This window comes from Crocodylus siamensis, chromosome 8 (genome assembly GCF_052110815.1).
Source record: "Crocodylus siamensis isolate JL-2025a chromosome 8, ASM5211081v1, whole genome shotgun sequence".
In the NCBI taxonomy this organism is placed as follows: Eukaryota; Metazoa; Chordata; order Crocodylia; family Crocodylidae; genus Crocodylus; species Crocodylus siamensis.
Genome location: NC_143402.1, coordinates 27,285,399 through 27,308,383, shown reverse-complemented (window position 1 = coordinate 27,308,383; position 22,985 = coordinate 27,285,399). Strand labels below are relative to the sequence as shown.

The 22,985-nt window shown below is 42.6% G+C and overlaps 1 protein-coding gene across 4 annotated transcripts in view; it reads right to left on the bottom strand.

The window, feature by feature from the left end:
* The window catches only part of ZNF711 (ZFX family zinc finger ZNF711), a 48,241-nt gene that overhangs the window by 10,904 nt on the left and 14,352 nt on the right, over positions 1-22,985 (bottom strand). For 3 of the 4 annotated variants that reach the window (XM_090059418.1, XM_090059417.1, XM_090059419.1), the window contains 3 exons: positions 20,233-20,335; positions 16,477-17,007; positions 8,227-8,385 (listed from right to left, as the gene is read on the bottom strand). In XM_090059418.1, coding sequence (XP_089915544.1) covers positions 8,227-8,385; positions 16,477-17,007; positions 20,233-20,311 — 769 coding nt within the window. In that variant the 5' untranslated portion in view covers positions 20,312-20,335. Of the gene's footprint in view, positions 1-8,226; positions 8,386-9,380; positions 9,479-12,629; positions 12,718-16,476; positions 17,008-20,232; positions 20,336-22,985 lie in introns of those variants that run through there. The other variant, XM_090059420.1, reaches the window with a different exon arrangement.

Genomic DNA, 22,985 nt, shown 5'->3' with positions numbered 1-22,985 from the left:
AGGTCCCTGCTGGTGCTGTGCAGCTGGGGCCAGCGGCAGCTGGAAGGAGTCACTGCTGCCTGGGCTGCCTAGAAAGGCAGTCCAGCCACAGAACCGCCCCGATCCCACTGCATGCCCAGAGGGTGGCGGAATGCACCACAGCCGGGTGGCACCTGGGCCAGACAAGACCAAAGGACCTGCTGCAGGCTGGATCAGCCCACAGGCTGTATTTTGCCCACCCCTGCTTTAAGCTCGGTGCGCCCCTGCACCAACTGCAGCGCATGCTCAAAAGAGGCATCGCGTTAATTTTACCTGGTTTGTCCAATGTCTGTATAGATTAGATGCTTCAGCGGAGTTTTTTAATACTTTTATCTAATGGCTGATAAAATCAGCCATTAGATAAAAGTACCAGGGGGCCCTGCTGAAGCACCTGATCTCTACGGTCTTTGGGTGAGGCAGGTCAAACTAATGCAACGCTTCTTCTGGTAAAGCACTGTTTTATTTTGTTTTTTCTCCGTGTCTGTCAGCAGCCAAAGTGCTCTGATTTTACTAGAATAATACTGCTAGTAAATTTCTCTGTGTAGACAATGCGACAATGCCTATAAGGGATGTACATCAGATCTGGGGGAACGCCTGTTCAACAGAGCGCCCCAAGGCCGAACGGTCACAAACTTCTCCAAGACTGTTTCATGCTGGACATAAGGAAGAACTTCTTTACAGTCCGAGCCCCCAAGGCCTGGAATAGACTGCCGCCAGAGGTGGTGCAAGCACCTACTCTGGACTCCTTTAAGAGTCAATAGGATGTTTATCTTGCTGGGATCCTGTGACCCCAGCTGACTTCCTGCCCCTGGTGCAGGGGGCTGGACTCGATCTTCCAGCCCTAACGTCTATGAATCTATGAATCCTGGGGCAAGCCAGTAGGTGACCCTCTCAACCTGCTCCAACCTCAGTTAGTTATCTTGATTAATAACCAACCATACTACAATGTCCACAGGCAGTGAAAGGCCAGGGTTAAGGGGGTTTAGTAAAACACAGCCAGCCTGTGCACACGCTCTGAGTGGCTGCAGGGGGGAAGGGGGCAGAAACAAGCAGCTGGCGGGAACACAGCCCAGCCCAGCTCAGCAGTGTGTGGAGCAGTGCCCAGCTGAGCAGGTAAATGTGTGGACGGGAATGGGTGCGGGGGATGGAAGAGGGGGGGTACGGTTTGTGGGATGCTTACTGCCCAGGTGGCTTGTCCAGGGGCTTGGGGGGGAGGTCCTGCTGCCACATGCACCCCTGAGGCAGGCACATGGGATACGTCCATCCTCCCCACCCCGATCTGTGCTGCGGGCAGGGTGTAGGCAGTTGTTCTGCACCCCACTGCCAGTGCCCTGACAGGCATGCGACGTCATGTGCCTCCTGTGTGCTGCCTGCACCTCCTGCCCAGCGGTGGGAGGCACATGGCACAGGCAGTGGGGTGTGTAATGTGGCCCGCAGCAGCAGCCGCCTCTGCCCTGCACATACCACAGATTGGGGGGGAGCATGTATCCTTTCTGCCTGCCCCGGGATGCATGCAGCAGCAAGAGCCCTCTGTGCCCCTGGACGAGCCACCCGAGCAACAAGCATCCCACGACCTGCCCCAGCCCCTCATCCACCCCAGCCCCTGCCCCACTCTCTCCTTCATGGCAGGGACCTTGATCTGACCCCACCATGCCCCTTCCCCATGACAGACTAACTTGCTGGGGGAGGAAGCACTCAGCCCCCCCAAACTGTATTTTCTTCCTCCGTCTATGATAATGTCCAACTGATTTAACAGTGTGAAGCTTGGATAGACGTGTGTGTAACCATGCTGTGCCTGCTTTGATCTGCATCAAACTCTGGGACAATGGGTCCATGTCAAATGCAACATGTATTAGAAGCCAGAATCCTCTCCTGGTAAGTAATCATTGGTTTTCTTAGTGTGAAAGCCTCAGTTGAAAAGGGACTGGCAGGGGCATCTGAATCTGGCTTGGGATTTGGGAATTGGAACAAAGGAAGAGCGGTAGATGAATATCTGGAATGTGCTTCAGAAAACTGCTCTACATATCTTAGAAAAATCAGGAACTGGAACGTTTGCCAAGAAAGCTATAATGGAATAGAGAAAGAATTAGGTACAGATGTACTCCTTGCTCATTGTACCAAGAACCTACCAATCTGAGATTATCCTCACAAACTCCAGGAAAAAAGAAAGGCTGTTTCCAAAAGGGATAAGTGAAGATAGAAGATCTGGGTAGGGCAGAGCCACTGTGTATGAAGTCTCTTCCTTTACTATGAAGGCTCAGAGAAACAATACTGATGGGCAGAGTTAAAAGGGAAGTGCACACTTCACTTCTGTAATACGCTGCTGTAGCCTTTGGGATGAAGGGATAGAGACCCAAAGACTGCAGAGTTGCCCTAATGTCCTTGAGACTGTAAAGCAACATGTCAGAGGTAGTATCAAATAGTTTACTTCCTTTAAAGAGAAAGGCTTCTACAGTTGTAAGAGACAATGGGAGACAGAAAGAGCACATATTAAATGCATCCAGAGCAGTCTGCAGGAAGATCTTTGGTGTAAGCTGGCCTTCAGTCACAAAATACTTCCTGCTGCTGGAGGCAGTTTATCTGTCAAGCCAACCGTATGTCCCAATTACACCACGCAACCTACTCTTGGACATCTCCAGGGATGGAGATTCCACCACCTCTCTGTGGAGATTCCACAACCTGTTCCAATGATTTACCTCCCTCAGAGGCAGCAAGTTCCTCCTCATCTCCAACCTCAGTTTGCCCTGCTGCAGCTTGAGGCCATTGATCCTAGTTCTGTCCCCCATGGCCACAGATAAAAGCCCATCTCCATCTTTTCTGTCATTATCCTTCAGGGATGGGAAAGCTGTGATCTAGCCCCCCCCTCCAGCTTCTCTTCTTCAGACTCAACCCCTTGAGCTCTTCCAACCTGTTCTCATCAGTCCTACTTCCCAGACCCCTAAATCATCTCCACCCTCTCTGGCACTGGCCTTCAAGAAGGCTGTAATCCAATCCCCATTCCAGCATCACTTCTCCAGACTCAGTCCCCCAAGATCATTCAATCTGTCCCCATCAGGGTCAGAGGGTGGCCAGAATCTGGAACGGGCTGCCAAGAGAGGTGGTCACCCAACTTAGAGGTCTTCAAGAGGAGGCTAGATAGGCACCTGGCTGGGGTCATCTGATCTCGGTCCTTTTCCTGCCTGGGGCAGGGGATCGGACACAATGATCCTTCGGGGTCCCTTCTGACTCTACATCTATGAATCTATGAAGAAGCTAATTTCTAAAATGGGGCTTTATAATTATCCACACACTCACCTGAGGGCTGGAAGACAAAAAAACATTATGCCCAAAAAAGGCTAAACTTCAAAACCTTTTCAGACAAGGTGGTCTTGATGCTTACCTGCTGCTTAGACTTCTCCTGTCCACTTTCATTAATAAGACACTAGGAGTTGACCAAAATAATCACATGCTTTCACTGAGACCTGGTATTTTCTATCCCTCTCTTCAAAGTGGGTATAATAGAAGTCACATTGTGTTTGATTTTTTTTTTGTAGCCTAAAGGAAGATTCAGAACTCGAGATGATTGCATCCAATCTTTCAAGCAGATCTTGAGTGATACAGGTGAAGATTTCTTGGAGTAATGTTCATAACCTACAAAGATATTGTACCCATGGATAATAAGGCATACTGAAGAAAAAAGTAGATGGAAGCATACAAGGATGGTTACTCCTTCAAGGGTCTCGGTTCTTTTCTATTCCTTAAGTACTCCTCTCTCTATTCTATGATGGACTCCCATTGTCTTCACTCTTTGGTGCATCTCAGAGAAAAGGGTAAGAATAAGGTAACCTCATTCTTTGGGCGCACAGGTCTGCCTAGGATGAAGGTCTGCATAGCACTGGATCAGGGAGCACCATAGCTTGGAGATATTTCACATACTCCATGAAGGCTTCACTACCCAGCTTATGGACAGGTTATCAGTTACAGTGAATTGTGGGATGTCTGATATCTAGATCAGAGCTGTCCAGCTTTGGAGTGCCTGGGGGCTGCACGCTGTGTAGGCTGCACCTATGTGAGCCCCTCAGGTCATGTGCTACATGGGTCCTCTACTGTGTTGCTAGCAGCTTCTCCCCCAACAGCTGGGTCCCAGGGCTCCACAAAGTCCCAGGCTCCCTTGTTCCCAAGCCAAAGCACCCTGCCATGCCCCCAAGGGCAGGAGCAGAAAGCAAAAGCTGCAGGTGGGAATATGGAAGCCTGAAGACCTTCATGGCAGCAGCCTCTAGAGAGTGTGTGGGGGAAGGGGGAGGGCTGGCACCTGTGTAGGAGGCCACAGGCTGTAAATTAACTCCTCAGGGGCTGCCAGTTGAACAACCCTGATCTAGATATCTGATGGCAAAGTATACAGTGATAAAGTATAAGCACTAAGTAGCAGGAGGCAAGGTAGTGGATGCTGCAACCTCTGAGGATGATCCCAGAGAGCAAAGTCCAATACAGTGCTGGAACAGCATGGTCCTCAGGAGATGAGAAAACAATTGGTACCAGTGTGTTTTCAGTGCTAGAGCACGTAACAAGAATGTCAGAACTGTGGATTTTGGAGAAATATGCCCACAGAGAAGTTTAGAGCTTCCTGCTTATGTGCACATATGATTCCAGGATATGGTGTTTCATTCCACCCACCAAACCCCTTGAGAGCACAAAGGCATGAAGAGTAAGGGCTATGAACAGAATCTACACTAAGGAAAAGTCAAAATGTTTAATTATTCCAAGGAAGGATGAGGCTGATTTTTCTGAAGCTCCTTAGGAAAAAAACCTGAAGTCTCCATGGATTTTTTTCAGCAAGAATAACTTTGCCATGCTTCTCTATGCTCAAGTGTCTTCTTGATGAATTAGAAACATATACAATAGCACTGTTACATGCTCCCCTCTGCAACAAATGAGGCATCAAGAGTGGCTCAAGAGGCTTGTCGGTCAGGCCGTCAGGGACCATGACCCCAGGGAGATGGGAGCTCAAGAAGAGTGGTTGCTTCTCAAGGAAGCGATCCTCAATGCACACGCTAAATCTATTCCAACACAGAGGAAAGGCAGCAAGAAGGCACAGCAGCCCTCCTGGCTCTCCAGGGACTTAGCGGACCTCCTGTGGCTAAAAAGGAAAGCCTACAAAGGATGGAGGACGGGATTCACCTCCAAGGAGGATTATTCTGCACTGGTCCGGTCCTGCAGGGAGCAAACCAGGAAAGCCAAGGCTGCAACTGAACTCCAACTAGCTTCAGGCATCAAGGACAACAAAAAGTCCTTTTTCAGATATGTGGGGAGCCGGAGGAAAAGCAAGGGCAATGTTGGACCCCTGCTAAACCAGATGGGGCAACTGACAACTGACGCCCAGGAAAAAGCCAACCTATTAAATAGGTACTTTGCGTCAGTCTTTCATCAGTCACATGGGATGCCCATGCCTGCTATGGGACAGGGAAATCCGGGTGAGGGGGATCCCCTACCCTCCATCAATGCTGACCTCGTGAAGGAACACCTTGAGAAGCTGGATACCTTCAAGTCAGCTGGCCCTGACAACCTGCACCCCAGGGTACTCAAGGAGCTGGCGAGCATCATAGCCCAGCCCCTGGCATGGGTCTTTGAAAACTCCTGGCGCTCTGGTGTAGTGCCTGAAGACTGGAAGAAGGCCAGTGTGGTGCCGATCTTCAAGAAAGGGAGGAGAGTGGATCCGGCTAACTACAGGCCCATTAGCCTGACTTCTATCCTGGGGAAGATCTTAGAAAAGTTTATTAAGGAGGCCATCCTTGATGGACTGGCCCAGGCTAACATCCTAAGGGATAGCCAGCACGGGTTTCTTGCGGGTAGGTCTTGTTTGACCAATCTCATTTCCTTCTATGACCAGGTGACCTATCACCTGGACAAGGGAGAAGAGATTGATGTCATATATCTTGGCTTCAAAAAAGCTTTTGATCTGGTATCCCATGATCACCTCTTGGCCAAACTGCCTGGTTGTGGCCTTGGCTCCACCACGATCCGCTGGCTGGGAAACTGGCTCCGTGATCAGACCCAGAGGGTTGTAATTGAAGGCAGTCACTCATCGTGGTGCCCTGTGACCAGTGGGGTCCCCCAAAACTCTGTCCTGGGACCCATCCTGTTCAACATCTTCATTAATGATGTGGACATTGGAGTCAGGAGTGGACTGGCCAAGTTCGCCGATGACACCAAACTTTGGGGCAAAGCATCCACGCCAGAAGATAGGCGGGTGATCCAGGCTGACCTGGACAAGCTCAGCAAATGGGCAGACGAGAACCTCATGGTGTTTAACACCGAAAAATGCAAGGTTCTCCACCTTGGGAGGAAAAACCTGCAGCTTCCTTATAGGCTCGGCAGTGCTACATTGGATAGCACTACAGAAGAAAGAGACTTGGGGGTCATCATTGACCACAAGATGAACATGAGCCTGCAATGCGATGCTGCGGCTAGTAAAGCGACCAAAACGCTGGCTTGCATCCATAGATGCTTCTCGAGCAAATCCCGGGATGTCATTCTCCCCTTGTACTCAGCCTTGGTGAGGCTGCAGCTGGAGTACTACATCCAGTTTTGGGCTCCACAATTCAAAAAGGAAGTGGAGAAGCTTGAGAGAGTCCAGAGGAGAGCCGGGCGCATGATTAGAGGTCAGGAAAACAGATCTTACGATGACAGGCTGAGAGACATGGGACTCTTTAGCCTGGAAAAGCGTAGGCTCAGGGGTGATCTGATGGCCACCTATAAGTTTATCAGGGGTGACCACCAGGATCTGGGAGAACGTCTGTTCACCAGAGCGCCCCAAGGGATGACGAGGTCGAACGGTCACAAACTCCTGCAAGACCGTTTCAGGCTGGACATAAGGAAAAATTTCTTTACTGTCCGAGCCCCCAAGGTCTGGAACAGTCTGCCAGCCGTGGTGGTTCAAGCACCTACATTGAACACCTTCAAGAGTAAATTGGATGCTTATCTTGCTGGGATCGTAGGACCCCAGCTGACTTCCTGCCCTTTGGGCAGGGGGCTGGACTCGATGATCTCCCGAGGTCCCTTCCAGCCCTAATGTCTACAAAATCTATGAAATCTATGAAATAAGTATGATGAAGTTGCAGGATGGAGATTTCCATGATGATGTGCTTTCTTCTACAGAAGTATGGGAGCAAAGAGACTAAACCCTCAACATCAGCTATCCCTCAATATGAGGATGATGTCTGCCAGGGGGGGATTACTATTGAGTTTTAAGGAGGCTGAAGAGTCTGATCAGTGTTCTGCCAGTTGTTCCATAGATATGATAAGTGGTGCCTGGTCTGTAAGGTGTCTCTTTACACTGCCTAACTAGAAAAGCCCATGGAAGGTAAGAACAACCCAAGCAGTGGTCACAGGTGCTCCACCCCTCACAGTAGCCTGACTATGGCAGTCTGAATGAAATGCAAAGTACAGGCAAAGACTGAATGAATACTGCTATTCAAACAGAATGCTAAACTTGTGGACTATATACCCCAAAGCACGAAATCTGTACAAACCTTCAGAGAACGTTATGCCATACTCCATAAAATGAGGGAAAAAATTTTAAGCCACAGACCAGAATAACCTAGCTCCAGTCCAGCACGTGCTGAGTTGCTTGGGCAGTGTCAGCAGTAAAGGGGAGTCTGCCAATGTCTGAGCTGAGAGCTATGCTGATGTTACTTCTCCCAGCCTCCCAGTTCCCAGCCAGGGCACAAGTGCAGCTTCCAGCTGGAGAGGAACTGCACTGGGGCTGAGCAGCTGGGAATTGTGCCCATGCTGCTGCTTTTCCCTGACCCCCAGCTCCTCAGCTGCAGCACAGATGCAGTTTTCAGCTGGTGGGAAGCTGTGTGAGCCAGGCAGCTGCAAGCTGTGTCCAACTGTTGTTGCTTCTCCCTGCACCCTACCTCCCTCCCAACTACAATGCAGGTATAGCTGAAAGCCGTTAACCCCCAGCTCAGCTCCCCACTGGTTGGAAGCTGTCCCCATGCTGCAGCTGGGGAGCAGGAGGTGGGGAGAAGCGTGACGATGCAGGTGTAGCTTCTAGCTGCCCAGCCCCCACACAGGTGTGGACAGATGCAAAACTCTCTGGCTCCACAGGCCGGATCCAGCCCATGAGCCATATGTTGCTAACCCCTGCTGTAAAACATTTGATTTAATTAAAAAGAAAAGCAAACATTTTCAACTACTATGTGACCAAACAGAATTTAAGATAGGTACCTATTTCAACATCATCCTCAGCTTCTGCTTTAAATATATATACTTTTATAACTTCTGAACCAAAACCATCATCTTTAGCAACATCATCATTTGAAACCTCAGTGCTGATTTTTAAGGGTGCGCTTCCAATATGGTCCAATTTTTCTCCAACATCATCCACTGTAAAAATGCAAAAACAAACAAAAAAGTGATAGTGAGGTTCAAACACATTTTTTAAAAATTAAAATGTTAGTAATGTTTCCTTCATCCCACATGTGCGAACACACACTGAAGGTCTATACTCTCAGAGGTAAGATCCATTGGAACTGGCTTTAACGTAAGCCAGTTTCTTTTTCCTTTAATATGTTCCAGGCCATTTAAATAAATCCAACAATTTCACTATCAACCTTTTAGAAAATTCAGGACAAAAACATTACTATAAAATAAACTTCATAAGAAAAAGCATGATTAAGTCATGTAAATAGTATACAGATATTGTTCTATGTTAAGCCTAGATAATACATTAGTAAATAAAGTGTAATATACATACATAAATACATATATACACACACATTGCATATGTATGTATATCTATATCTATAAAAGTATAAAATAGATATGATATTTTGGGCAGTTGAACATTTTGAAAATTTCAGATGAGAAGAACAGTTTTGGGTTGTTTTTGTGAATTCTATTATTGGCAACTAGCAGCTGCCATTCTTACCAAATGTACATTTGGCTAATAACGAATGATTTGCAGAATGAAAAGAGTAAATAGTATACTGTTGATAAATCCTGCAAATATCACGTTGTTCCTTAAAAAGTTACAATGTAACAAAGATTAATGTACTTCAGGTCTTGCTATTAGCTTGGTATCTTCTGAGACAGTATTTGGATGTATTTCCAACTACTTCAAGTTGAGTTACCAATATAGTTTATGTCTACATCTAAAAATTAAGCAATATTTAATCTATTTAGTCAAAAGGAATTTTTATTAATTCAATTAAATAATTATGTTCCAACCCCTACTAGGTGGAATATTATGAGTTTTGATAATGCAGGTGTTTACATATATATCGCCTGATTTTCACAGTAAAGGACAGTTAAACCCTGATCACAAAGGCACATATCTGCAAACATCTTTACTATTTATGTATCGGTAGCACACTGCTTACTCTCTCTGGTGAAATGCACCCCAGTGCAAAGGTCCAGCAAAAGGCCACTGCTCCACTGAATACCCATTGAAGCCCTCATAACAAGGATGATTTCTGATCTGAAAGAAAATGTAATCCCTATCTTTTCTAATATGCACAGATTTGTAATTATGTATACCTATTATATTAGACATGTACAAATATATTTTAAAAAAGAAATTTAAGAAACAACAGCAAGTTATTTCTTTGACTGCATACTGTCTACTGTGAATGCCATTTAGTAATATTTACTACACTGTAGCCACCTTTTTTAGTGAACCTTGTGACATTCAGGATCCTGCTACACATTCAAATTAAAGCTAGATAGAAACCAGCTATAGAGCTGTCATATATTTCCAAGCACTAACTTTATAGCTGGTTGGCTCTTTTTACAGTTAGATAGTCATTTTTATGATGTGATAATTGTTTTGCACCTTGTGGCTGGTGTAAATTTATTGTGCAATTAACCAGTTAATTGTGTGATTATTACTTTGCACTTGTGGATGGTCTTTCTTCACATGTTTTTGACTGGTTGAAATTTATGGCTCGATTAAGCAGTTAATTGTGTAATACATGTAATGTGTAGCAGGGGCCTCAGGAGATACAGGAAATACTAAAAAAAACTTAATAAAACTAAAAGCAAAACTGAAATAAACTGCTTAAAATTAAAATCAACAAACACTGCTATCAACTATTGTAAAAGCAAACTTCTGCAATTTGATAATGAACAACAAGAAAGTATGAATAGGTGGAGGATTTTTTTTAAACAATGATCATTAATTGCTTAGGGAATTTACAGAGGACTCAAATTTGAATTGATCCCAGAAATATTATGAATTTTATTTTGGGATAAATACCAACTTTTAGATGATATCATTTAACTAAAACCTTGCTAGTGGTTTGACAATGTTCTACTTAAGTCAGCAGAAGCAAAATCATGCATTTGTTAAAAACGTATTCCAAATAAATGTACTGTATAACATATGCATCCCCCTGGAAATGCCTGCATGGTATCAAGCATAACAAGAAAATGAATAGCAAGGACAGCAGCAACACTAGATAGAAATCTATAAATACCTTTGATTAAGTTTACCAGCATAAAATTGTTAATACAAATGTTAGTTGTTTCATGCAAATGAATGTGACATCCTCTATAGGAGCATGCTTGCTTTCTCAGCTTTTGGTGTGACCAGTGGCTTATACAAGCACACTTTTTGGGAAAATGTAGGGAAGCTAGCAGAGATAGTTACCGTTTTCTATGAAAAGGCAATATGAATTTAGATTATTTGAATATAATTTATAAATAAATCTATCTTCCAGCAAACTACTTTAACATCCTAAAGCTTTATATTTAAAATGTTCTTGTTTAAAGATGAAAGGATTTTTCTATTCTACATCTGAGTCTCTGCTCCCATGTTGTAGAGACTTGTATGCATGCTTAGTAAAGTTAGCAATTATACTGTACATATATAAGTCTTTGCAGGCCTTGGGCCTAAACAACCATGTAGGAAAGGAATGAAAACAATACATAAAGTTTATGAGTAGAAAAAAAATGTTCAGAGAAATATTTTGCTCAAGTTTCATTCAGTTACTGTACTCTTTCTGACTGCTACTTGTAAGCCAGGCATGTACTGTATTTGGAGGTAAAAAGTGATTTTTCAAGCTGATGGTGTCTTAAAGCAGAAATCCTGTTTTTCATATAAGATTTACACAAACAAAACATAGTAAATAAAAATGTTAATACTTAACGGCTATTAAAAAAGTGGAAGTTTCCTACAGCCAAGTAATAATGGAATAACAGTATGTGCCACTACATTACTTTTTTCAAAGAATGTTTTCTAATATTCAAGGTATACAGACATGAAAATGACTGAATGTTCTTTGTGTGAGATGATATACTTCCAGGAACTAATAATTTAGGTTGGTCAGTTGTTTGATTTACCAGGGAATCAATGCCAATGAAAGAGAGACAGATCAAAGTATTTCACAATGAAAAATTAAAAAAAATTTTTTTACAAAGTATTTTTAGTTGGGGATAGGGTAAAACATGTTCACAGATTGTGTACCATCACAAATTGCATCTTACCTTTAAGACACAGAAAACTCATATTTGTTAAAAGCCACAGTTTCCTCCTCAGAGAGGCAACACTGTTTCAAAACCTAAAAGATTGATGGCATTTCTAAAGCATTCAGCATCCTTAGCCTGATTCTCATTCAGATATGGGCAACATGTACCAATTCAATTAATTTCAGTTTGAGTTTGTCCCCAAGTCTATATAGACCCTCTAAAAGTCAGGCTCCTACTTTTCTTAGCAAGTGAAATAAATAAAGTTCGGCATTAAATCCTGAATTAAATCTGCAATGTAACAGATAAACTCAGAAGACTGAATGGTAATAAATTATTATGTCTTTTGCAACTTGCTTCATATTTGCCCTACCTCAGTGGCAACTATAAAGGACAACCAGAAATTGTTACCACTTGAATTGTGGGTTTACATGAAATAAGTTTGGTGGCCTCAGGCCATTTTCCAGTAGAGAAAAAAAATAATGCTAATTAATCCTTTCCCACTATTTAGCAGAGAGACTAATAACTGAATTTATAATCTCCAAATATTTCCCCACTAATGTCAGGCAGTATCCAGATCCTTGTGTTAACAAACAGGATTCCATTTACAGACTGCTAATCCTGTGCCTTTTGTTAACTGCAAATTGTCTTTTTTTTTTTTTTATAGCAATAACTGTCATTTAGTAAATCAATGGAAGAATAAGGAACAGAACACAGGATCCTGGCTCAAAATCATTCACCAGCAACACTACATAATGTTGCCTCCACATTTATAAAAATATCCCGATAGCTTTAGAAATAGATGCTGAATCCTCCTAGGTACCAAGGTAGGAGGAATATTCAGCTTGTCATTTAAAACTTACGTTTTTCAGTTGGTTTCAGGTGTGTGATGTCCAGATTCACCGTGGATTGCCAGCTCCCAATTCACGTGATGTCTCAGCATGCACTATGCTGGTGATATCACACCCACCATAGAAGCCCCCAAGGTATGACAGGAGGGCAAGATAAGTCCCACAGTTTTACAATTTTGCAAAGTTTTCTAAAGTTTAATATGCTTATTTTATATCCCTTAGGTACAATATAGGAATATATGTATTAAAATGTTTAGCAAACTATGCAACACTGTACTGCAATATACTAAAAAGGAGGTGGTGGTGGAACATTACCTTACCCCTAAAGGCCAGCTCCAGTGTTGTTCTTTGGTGTGTATGAGGTCACCAGCATAGTGCATGCAGGGCCAACACATGGATCAGAAGCTGGCAATCCGCTGTGGGTCTGAATATCGCAAACCTGAAAAACAAAAAAAGGGTGTGTTTTAAGCTTTGAGCGGTGCCTACTGTTGCATTTAATCTGGTTATGTGATGTGCACAGAGTATATTTTGCAAGCTCAGTGCTTTAATTTCCAAAACAAAATTATGCTTAAAAACACACTTCCTACTCAACATTTATATTTCACTGTTTTTTATGGCGTTAATATGTCCCATTGGGAGTAGATTTGACATCTGGTGTGCCATGGCACAATTTATTAAGAATAGAGTTTTCTTACAATTTTTATAGGACGTGCTCATGTTTCCTTTAAGAAATTAAACTCATCAGTACTAGTAACTAGACAGATAGATGGTGACAAAATTCAGACAGATACAAAATTCTTTTCACATACATCAAATAAGTATCAGACTATACTTTTCCCAAGCAACATTTATATCACTTTTTTAAAAAATCCAATGAATAACTAGATAAGACAAATTTAAAATGGTGAAAAATTAATTTACATTATAACTTTAACAAAAAGCAAATATGTATATGTTAAAACTTCTCTGAATTTAGCTTTCTCCCTTACTAGAGGCTCCCAGATTGTGTTGCACAAGCACAACGTGGTGCATCCATGAAGAGCTAACTGGTGCAGGAAGTTGTCTCCTCGTCTCCAGTTGCCAAACTTATTTAAGACTGCTAAAAATACATTTAAACACTTTTAAGGCTTATTCTTATATTCCTTGCTTTAGCTGCTAAACATTATGTGATCGAGAATGGGAGAGGGAACCTCTCAATAATCTCTCTGCTCTGTTGTGACCCACAGTACAAAAGAGCCCGACAATTCCTGTATACACCACTGGGAATTATAGCATACAATTATGTTCCTGGGATATTGGTTGCCCACTGAGCTACACAGTAAAGTACATAATATGAGGTTTCATACTCTTAGCTTGATGGATATATTTATCTCCCCCTACGTGACAGATTTGAAGGTTATTTTCAGAAGCCTGACAGTGCTGTCTTAAGACAACCTGGGCAACAATAAAACGTCTACACAAGTCATCCTGCAAGGAGATGAACACTTTGGTTCCAATAAACATTGGTTATTTGTGAAGTCAGGCACCAGCTTTGTTGGATCAGGTTCACGACAGGATCAAAAGAGGCAAGATCTGCTGTTGTGTATTAAAGAGTCTTGATCTACACTACCAAGTTTAGCTGGCAGAGCTATGCTGGTTGGATCATGAAAAGATCACTCACCCTAGTTCAAGGGTATCAGATACAGCCCACAGGCTGGTTCTGAACAGCAGAGCCCTGTCATCTGTGGGCCTTGGACCAGCCCTGAGTGCTGCATGCAGTACACAGAGCCACGCTGCACATGGGGCCGAACCCAACGTGTGCTGGATGTGCTGCACAGAGCTAGTCCAGTCCTGTGTGCTGGATCCAGGGCTGGTCCAGACTGGGACCACAGCCCAGCCCCATGTACCACATGCAATGTGTGGGGCTAGGACTGGCATGTGTTGCATGTGGGACTTGAGCCAGAATGGATGCTATAAGCAGCACAGGGCTGAGCCAGGACATTCACTGCATGCAGCACCAGTCTGTGGGCCCAGTCATCCACTCATCCAGCCTAAGGGGTTTGATACCTATGCCTTAGTACAGTGGTGGCCAAATTATGACACAAGTGCCATGGGCAGATAGGGCAGGGAGCAAAAAGCAAAGCAGAGATCAGACAAGGTGCACAGGGCAGGAAGCAGAAAGCAGAGAAGGAAACTGGGCAATGGGAGATCTGAGTGGCACTTGGGGAGGATGCAGGGCTAATTTCTAGCACACTTGCCAAAAAGGTTGCCCCTCCTCTTCGCCACCCCACCTCCACCAGACCTAGCTAACGTAACTATATGGGCAAAAAGGTCAGCATATGCTGCACCTTCACTTAGGGGGCTCTGTTTTTACACAGCTAACGAAGACAAATCCAAAAATATTTGAATATATATACTGAAGTGTACTTATGACTTCAAAAACCAGACTATCTAATAACCTGGGCTGCAACTGTATTTATTCAGACATATAACCTTGATCAGCTTAAGAAGAGTTTCTCAGGCAGGATTCATGACCTCAGTAGGGTTATCAGACCTTATTGACAGGTTTACAAACACTGACTATATTCATATTTATTTAAAATAATCACATGGGCTAGCATTTGCAGAGTATTTTTTGTAGTTGGAAGGGTGTCCAAATCCAAAGAAATCTGAAAACTACTGGCTTAATATAGTCTCCATCATCAACTCCTCTATCAGAAGGAATTATAAATATGACTGTACTTACAAATACAGGGATGCAGGAAATATCACCGTTACATAATATCATTTTATGTTTGCCATTAGAAAGGAGAAATGATTTCAGTTAAAGTAACTGAGCTCTAAAATGTTCTCCTTTCCATAGAAACCTAAAAAGTAATGCCACCGCTGGAGACTTTTTGAGTTGTTCTCACATTGGTTTCTTTTTGCTTTCTGTTATAAACTAAGACAAGTGTAAGTAACATATTATACTTAAAATACTTTTTCATGCAGCACATGACATGAAGGACAGAGTGATAAGAATTACAAAGTCTCTCCTCCAATGATGGAAAAACTAAACATGCAGTACTGCTAAAATTATTTAAATAGTATCACAGGCATGTCACTAAAGAGTTGACAAAACAAGCATGAACATAACATTATTTACTTTGAAAAGTTGAATAAAAGCAATTTATTGTGCCTAGATCTCTTATGACAATGCCATGTAAATGAAGTATGTTAAAACTTAACTTACTGAACTGTGTTGCTTCCAGGTAGCTAAAATGATTACTTGGACAATCAAAAACTCATTCTGGTCTAGCAAAATTGCATTAATTTAGAGGAGCTGAAAGGCTGATTTGAAAAATTTTGTCTGTATTAAACTTACTTGCATGACTGTCCTGTGTCTGAAAGCGGAAATTGGTCCCCAACATCCAATTAAAGACCAAAAAAGAGCAATTATTTTCACAGTCTGCCATTTTATTAATTCCTTCAACTGTATGTGTCGTAAATGCATAATTAATGATAAAAGTGCCCTCCTCATAGAGCAGTAAGTGGGGGGAAAATGATACTTGGAAAACTAAAGCAGGAAGTTAGTTTTCATTTTCAAAATCAGATCAGAGGTACCGCTACTGAGGACCACTTCAGACAACAGCTGCAGATGAAACAAAAATCTGGCTACTATATTTTATCTGTAAACCATCTTTTCTTGTCAAACAAGTAAGTTATGGTCAAAATCACTTCTTGAGTAAATTGCCTTCAATTTACATCTTTTCTCACCCCTCTCTTCATGCTCTTGAAATTTAATAAATGTTACTTTTGGCATATACCTGGACAATTTGGTAATTAGGTTTGACTTTTAAAATGTATTAGACTTAAAACTGTAAGATGACAACCCACATAGTATGCTAAACAAGATTTTAAAAAAGATTTTAAAAAATATCACTATTCATAAATTTTTGGACTCCTTGCGCACATAGGCACTATGAGCAGGACAGTATGATCATCATGCCTCTGTTCTGCACCACTGCCTACAGATTATCCACTCACAAAATCCAACTCTTGATAAAAAGAAATGTGGTGAGAGATTGTTCTTTGATAGTCCAGGAGCACAGGATAGCAAGAATTCAGATTCATTACTCTCTCTCCACTAGATCACTTCTAGTTCAAACAGTCTCCTACTTATATCTACCATTATTTCACTTACAAGATATCATTAAGTAGTCTTCAGATGTGCTCTTGCCATCATCATCATCTTCAGTTTTTATAGTAACTGTAGAACCAGGAACAGTACTGGTCGCTTGAATCACAGCTTCTGTATCTGAGTTAGTTACAAGAACTTCTTCTGACACCATTGTGGGTGAATCAGCTCCTGACACAGTATCTTGTACTACATGTTCCAAATGTCCATCAGGACCCGTAACAAGATCAGCCACAAAAACCTGATCAGGAACTCTAACAGTTTCTGTTATTAGATCAGAAGTCAAAACATGATCACTGGTATCTAAAGCTTCTTCAATAGCAACATCAGCTTCCAACACAGAGTCAGGAACAATTACACCTTCTGTTACAACATCTGTTTCAGTGATGATATCAGGTCCTTGAACAACTTCAGCTGCTAAGCCATGATCAAGAGTTATTCCATCATCCGTGACTACATCTGAAACTAGTACAGCTTCAGGGACTGATACAACAATATGGTCTCCATCAATATGAGCAGTGCCAGCCATCCCAGCCACTATGAAACAATTATGGAGGAAAACAATGTTAAAATTTGTACTACCATACGGCATCACCACTACTATATCAAAGGGTATGGACAAACTGCAGTAAGTTTAAAGAAGGTGGAGACTTACCCACTTCAACTTACCCTACCCACCTTACTCTCAGTGAAATAAGATAAGCTATCACATGTTAGTTTTCACTCACCACAATATAATTAATAGAAAATTAGCAGTTTCGTGGTAAGTAACATTTCACCTTTTAGCTCACAGCAATGAGTTAATTTGTCCATACTCCAAGGAACATAACTAAAACATAAAAGTAAATTATAAATATAAAAGTTCCTCAGCTTTCCCTTGAATTTTATTATGTCTGATGTTATTTAATAAAATAATACTATCTTGTAACACATGACTATGACATTTTATTATTTAAGTCAGAGTACAAAAGCACATTTCTTTTTAAAGGGTTAAAATTAGAACACCCCCTAAGAGTCTTTATATGGCAAAAGACCATTATGAGACATTATATGTATTTTTAAAAACTAAAACAATTCTTAAAAACAAGTCTTAATAATTTTTAAAAACTAAAACAAGTATGCCAGCAACTTGGATCCTGTATTATTCCTTGGTGTAGCAGAAGCTGAGAGCAAAGCTGAATAAGTTAATTTACACATGCATCAGTTTTGCTGATTGAAAAAAAAAAGAAAAGCATTGTCTGTGAAAGGCTGTGGACGACAAAACAGCATGAAGTCAAATGACTGCTAATGTAGGTGAGAAAAATTTATTTCAGTATGTAAGATGATGGTTTATCAAAAAGTGAAGAGTTTAAACTGTAAAAAGATCCTTTGTTTTACTTCCAGTATGTTATGCCAGAAATCTCAGTTATAAAGTAAATATTAATAAATTTATTTTCTCTTCATCTAAGGAGGACACCGTCAAGTTTAGAGCCTAATGAAAATGACAGATAATGCTATCCATTAATTTTAATATTTACAGTGTATTAAAAGAATTAACACCATTAATCTAACTCAATAAATGTCGCCAAATTGCATTTACTATCAGAATTAAAGACTGGGGGAGGACCTACAGGTCATGAAAAAAAACGTTTCTTGCTTTATTACACCCCTGGTGGGCTGTGCTAGGCTAGAAGGAGGTGCTGGCTGAAAGGAACCTGAGTGAATATAGGACAGCTTTCCTTTCCCCTGCTCATGCATATCTCTGAGCAAAGTGTCATTGGACAGCATCCACAGGCTCCTTAGGTACATTTAAAGGGCAGTGGGTTCTAGCAGGAGTTCTCTGCTCAGTGCTCTTCCTTAGCACCACTGGCTGCTTGCAGACATTAAAAAACAAAACAACCACCCCTCAAAAACAAACAAAAAACAACCCCACTTTACTGGAAGCAGCAGCATACTAGTTTGACCTGGCTATACAGCTATTAGATAAAAGGGTCGATCAAATGTTAGATATAAAAGTGCTAAAAAAGCCCCACTAAAGCACCCGATCTACACAGATGCTGGATGAGCCTCCATCTAACTAACACCTCATAGATGGAAACTTATCTCCATTTAACTAACATACCGCCTCATGTGGGCATGTGCTGGGCTTGGCACAGGAGTGCATGGAGTTTAAAGTAGAGGGCTGTTTTTTTTTGTTTTTTAAACATCTGCAAGCAGCCCTAATTTATTAACCTATAACCTTAACTTCTGTTCCTGTTTACTCATGATTTGTCCCACAGAATTGGTTGTTGTACATTTAGTGGCTTCCCTCCAGCTATTGCGGGCAGAAAGAAGAGGCCTATAGTTTTGTAATACAAATGTAAATGTTTTACAATATGTAAAACAAACAGGCTTGTTTCAGACAGTGCCAGCAGTAGATCCTTTAGAGGGAGGACATACATACAGAGCATATCTAAAGCGATCCACCCACCCCATCATACTCTTCCTGACATACAATTATAGAAAGTTAGGGTTAGAAGGGATCTCAGGAGGTTGGAAGGGACCTCAGGAGGTCATCTAATTCAACCCCCTGCTCAAACCAGGACCATCCCCAACTAGATCATCCCAGCCAAAGCTTTGTCTAGCTGGGTTTTGAAAACCTCCAAGGATGGAGCTTCTACCACCTTTCTGGGTAACCTGTTCCGGTGTTCTACCACCCTTCTAGTGAGAAAATTCGTCCTAATATTTAACCTAAACTTCCCTTGCTGCAAAACTTGAGCCTGTTGCTCCTTGATCTGTGATCTGCCACCACTAACAGTCTAGCTCCATCCTCTTTTGAGCTCCACTTCAGGTAGTTGAAGGCTGCTATTAAATCCGCTCTCAGTTTCCTCGTCTCTAGACTAAATAAACCCAGTTCCTTCAGTCTATCCTCATAAGTCATGTGACCCAGCCCCTCACCATTTTTGTTGCCCTCCGCTGGACTCTCTCTCCAATTTGTCCACATCCTTTCCGTAGTGTGGGGCCCAAAACTAAACACAGCATGCCAGATGTGGCCTCACCAGTGCTGAATAGAAGGGAATAATCACCTCCCTTGACCTACTGGTAACACTGCTACCAATTCAGCCCAGTATGCCATTAGCTTACTTGGCAACAAGGGCACACTGCTGACTCATATTCAGTTAACTGTCAATTGTAACCCCCAGGTCTTTTTCTGCAGAGCTGCTGCCCAGCCAGTCAGCTCCCAGCCTGTACTGGTGCATGGGATTGCTCTGTTCTAAGTGCAGGAATTAGCACTTGTTCTTGTTCAACTTCATGAGATTTCTTTTGACCTAACTCTACAATTTGTCTAGATGGCATCTACCATAATAGGTTTAGCAAGATCAAAAAACATATCCCTGACTGTTCTGTCTGCTATTAATTGACCTATCATCCATGAATTTGTCTAATCTAAACCTCAATTTTCAATTCCAATTAGGGGGATTCAACATTACACAAGCAGCATTCAGAATCCTGTACAACTTGCTTCTTCATAACCAACTTTGTCTCGAGCCATTTCACTTTTTAAAATCGACACATGCTTTTCAGTATCAGCAACTGAGCAGTACAGTAACAAAAACAGGAATTCAAAAAGTTTCTTGAAGCTTTGCATCTGCATAGCATTTTGAAGATGTTGAAATGTTGAATGTTATTATAAACCTCAAGACAACTTTACATTTAAGAATAAGCTCATACTGAAGAAAACTGTTTTACTTGAAACACTATATCTGTATTATCCATTAGTGTTTATAAGTAAAAATGTTTTACCAAAATCCTGCATAATCATAGTGTGAGGCATTTTGGAATCTTGCGTCTGCAATCCAAGACTTCCACCACCTGGATCCATAATCAGCTATGCTTTTTCAAACAGCTGCAAAAGCAAAATTGTAAATTACATTAAATGCATTAATTTTCTGAACTAGTGTATAATACACTATGAGCAAATAAATGCACTTTAGACATAGGAATATATGCCTCCTAACCTGAAGAGAAAATATATGTATTACCTTATACAATCTAGCGCAGGGGCAGGCAATTATTTCAGGCAAAGGGCCACTTACCCAGTTTTGGCAGGTAGTCAAGGGTTGCATAGGTAGCACTGCCCCTTGGTCACCATCTTGGGACCAATGTCCCAGGGCCAGCACTGGTGGGGCCCAAAGCAGAATGTAGGCTGGCAGGGGGGTTTGTGGAGCCAGGCTGGGCTGCACGAGCAGGGAGAGGGGGGGAGCTGGTCCAGCTCCACAGAGCCCCTGACACCTGGGACCCCACGCTCCTGCCACCCTGCTCTAGGCTCCACTGGCACTGGCCCCATGCTCCCGCTGGGTCCCCACCCACTCACACCCAATGCCCCCCAGGCTGCGAGCGGCTGCAGCAGGGACCACCAGCCATGGGGCAGGCCAGGGGCCGCTTTCCCCCATGCCAGGAAGGAGCAGGGAAGGATCCCAGGGAAAAGCTGACCGTGGTGGGGGGGGGGGAGTGGCCCCCTCCCTCACTCCATGGCCAGTGCTCCCTGCTGCAGGCACTCACAGCCTGCATGGGGCTGTCTGGAGCAGGCACAGGCAGCCCAAGGTGGGCTACAGGCGGCTGCAGCGCGGGGCTTTCCCCTCGCTTCCCTGCCCAGGTTCCCCCCTCACCGCCCTTCTCATGTCCCCCAACCCCTACCTGAGGTTCCCATGCTGCCGGGGCAGCCACGTGCTCCCAGGCCAGAAACCCCCACTGGAGTTTCCAGCTGGGTGGGCGAGCGGGCCCTGCTGTTTTGGAAGCCTGCTGGGCTTCCCCTGGGTCCTACTGCCCTTGGTTCCTGCCATTTTTGACAGGAACCAAGGGCAGATAAATATTAATTTTCTACATTTTTAGGGGCCCCGCGAGCTGGACAGAATGGCCTTGTGGGCCGGGCCATATTTTGCTCACCCCTGATCTAGCTGGTCATATTATTTTGTGTTTCCTTATGAACCTTGCCTTTTACATTCTGCAATTACTTATATCCAAGAGTATTCCTAAAGAACTTAAAAGATCTACTTACATAAAATATACTTAAGTACATGCAAGTATTTGTTGGGTATGGCCTTACTTTATACACACAATTTTATTACTGTGTGGTCTTCCTCTTTTTTTTTTTTTTTTTTTTTACCTGTCTGGATTTATCTACAAGGTTTGGAACATCTGTAATACTAGGATCATCTGACAAATGTGAAACTAAGTCAAGGAGCAAATTTTGACACCAAATTTAAAACTTTCATATTTCTATCCTGCATATAATAAGACAAGATGGTCTGAAGTTCTGTTAAACTATAGGGAAAAAAAAGCTGGTATGTTAGTAGTGTTTTTGGCAAATAGTTTCATAGTTTCTAGGGTCGGCAGGGACCTGAGTAGATCATCTAGTCTGACCCCCTGCCATGGCAGGAAAGAGTACTGGGGTCAAACGACCCCAGCAAGGTGTACATCTAACCTTCTCTTAAAGATCCCCAGGGTAGGTAGGAGCCAGCACCACTTCTCTTGGAAGTTGGTTCCAGATCCTAGCCACCCTGACACTGAACTAGCACCTCCTGATATCTAGCCTAAATCTACCCTCTGCCAGCTTGTGACCATTATTCCTCATCACTCCTGGCAGTGCTCGGGGGAACAGGGACTTCTCCAGTGCCTGCTGATCCCCCCTGACTTGTCTGTAAATGTTGTACTGTGGTAACAAACAGCGTGCCAAGTATGCTACTAATTGAAACAAGTTACTGGCATCCTATTAATACATACATACAAAACTCTTCATCAAAAGAAAGTTACAGTTTTTAAAGGACAACATACCTATAACAAATCTACACCAAAGAAATCAAAAGTAAGCCACTTAACAGCTCTCATATTCTATTCACAAGCATACACCTCATTATAATACTAGGGACTACAGACTATTCATGAAAACCTCCTCCACTTGCATTTTGCTGTATGCACTCTGTTATCTGATTATTTCCCCATCGCTTAACATTAGTAGTTGCAGATGCCTGGTTTAAGAGTAAGTAAATAAAGGAATGTGTATGGAAGGACACTCCTTGGGAGGAGTGTTTTATGTCAGGCATGTCGTGTATGTAGCAGCAAACTACTTCAGAACTCAGTTTTTAACATATTCATTTCTTCACATTTTTAAATATATATTTTTTAAATTTTGGGCAGGGGTTGGAAAAACTCTATAGAGGAATCAGATCTATGAGGGCAAAAGTGTAGCTGCTGCTAATATTTTATTTGTCAGTAAATGCAGATGAACCTTTCAATGAAACTGGATAAAACTGTCAAAACATAGGTCCTAATTGAAGAGTTGTGAGTGCCCAACCCCACCAAACTATTAGATTTGTATGCACAGTGAATAAGCTCTTGGTTATAACATCTGAACTGGGGTAGGCAACATTTCTGGCCAGTGCAGAAAAAACTGCAATGTCTACCCTGTAAGGTACCGGAGTGCTGGCATGCTGGAAAAACAAAACCGGGTCGGAGGCTTCATGGCAAGACATACTGCATATTAATATAGTTAATGA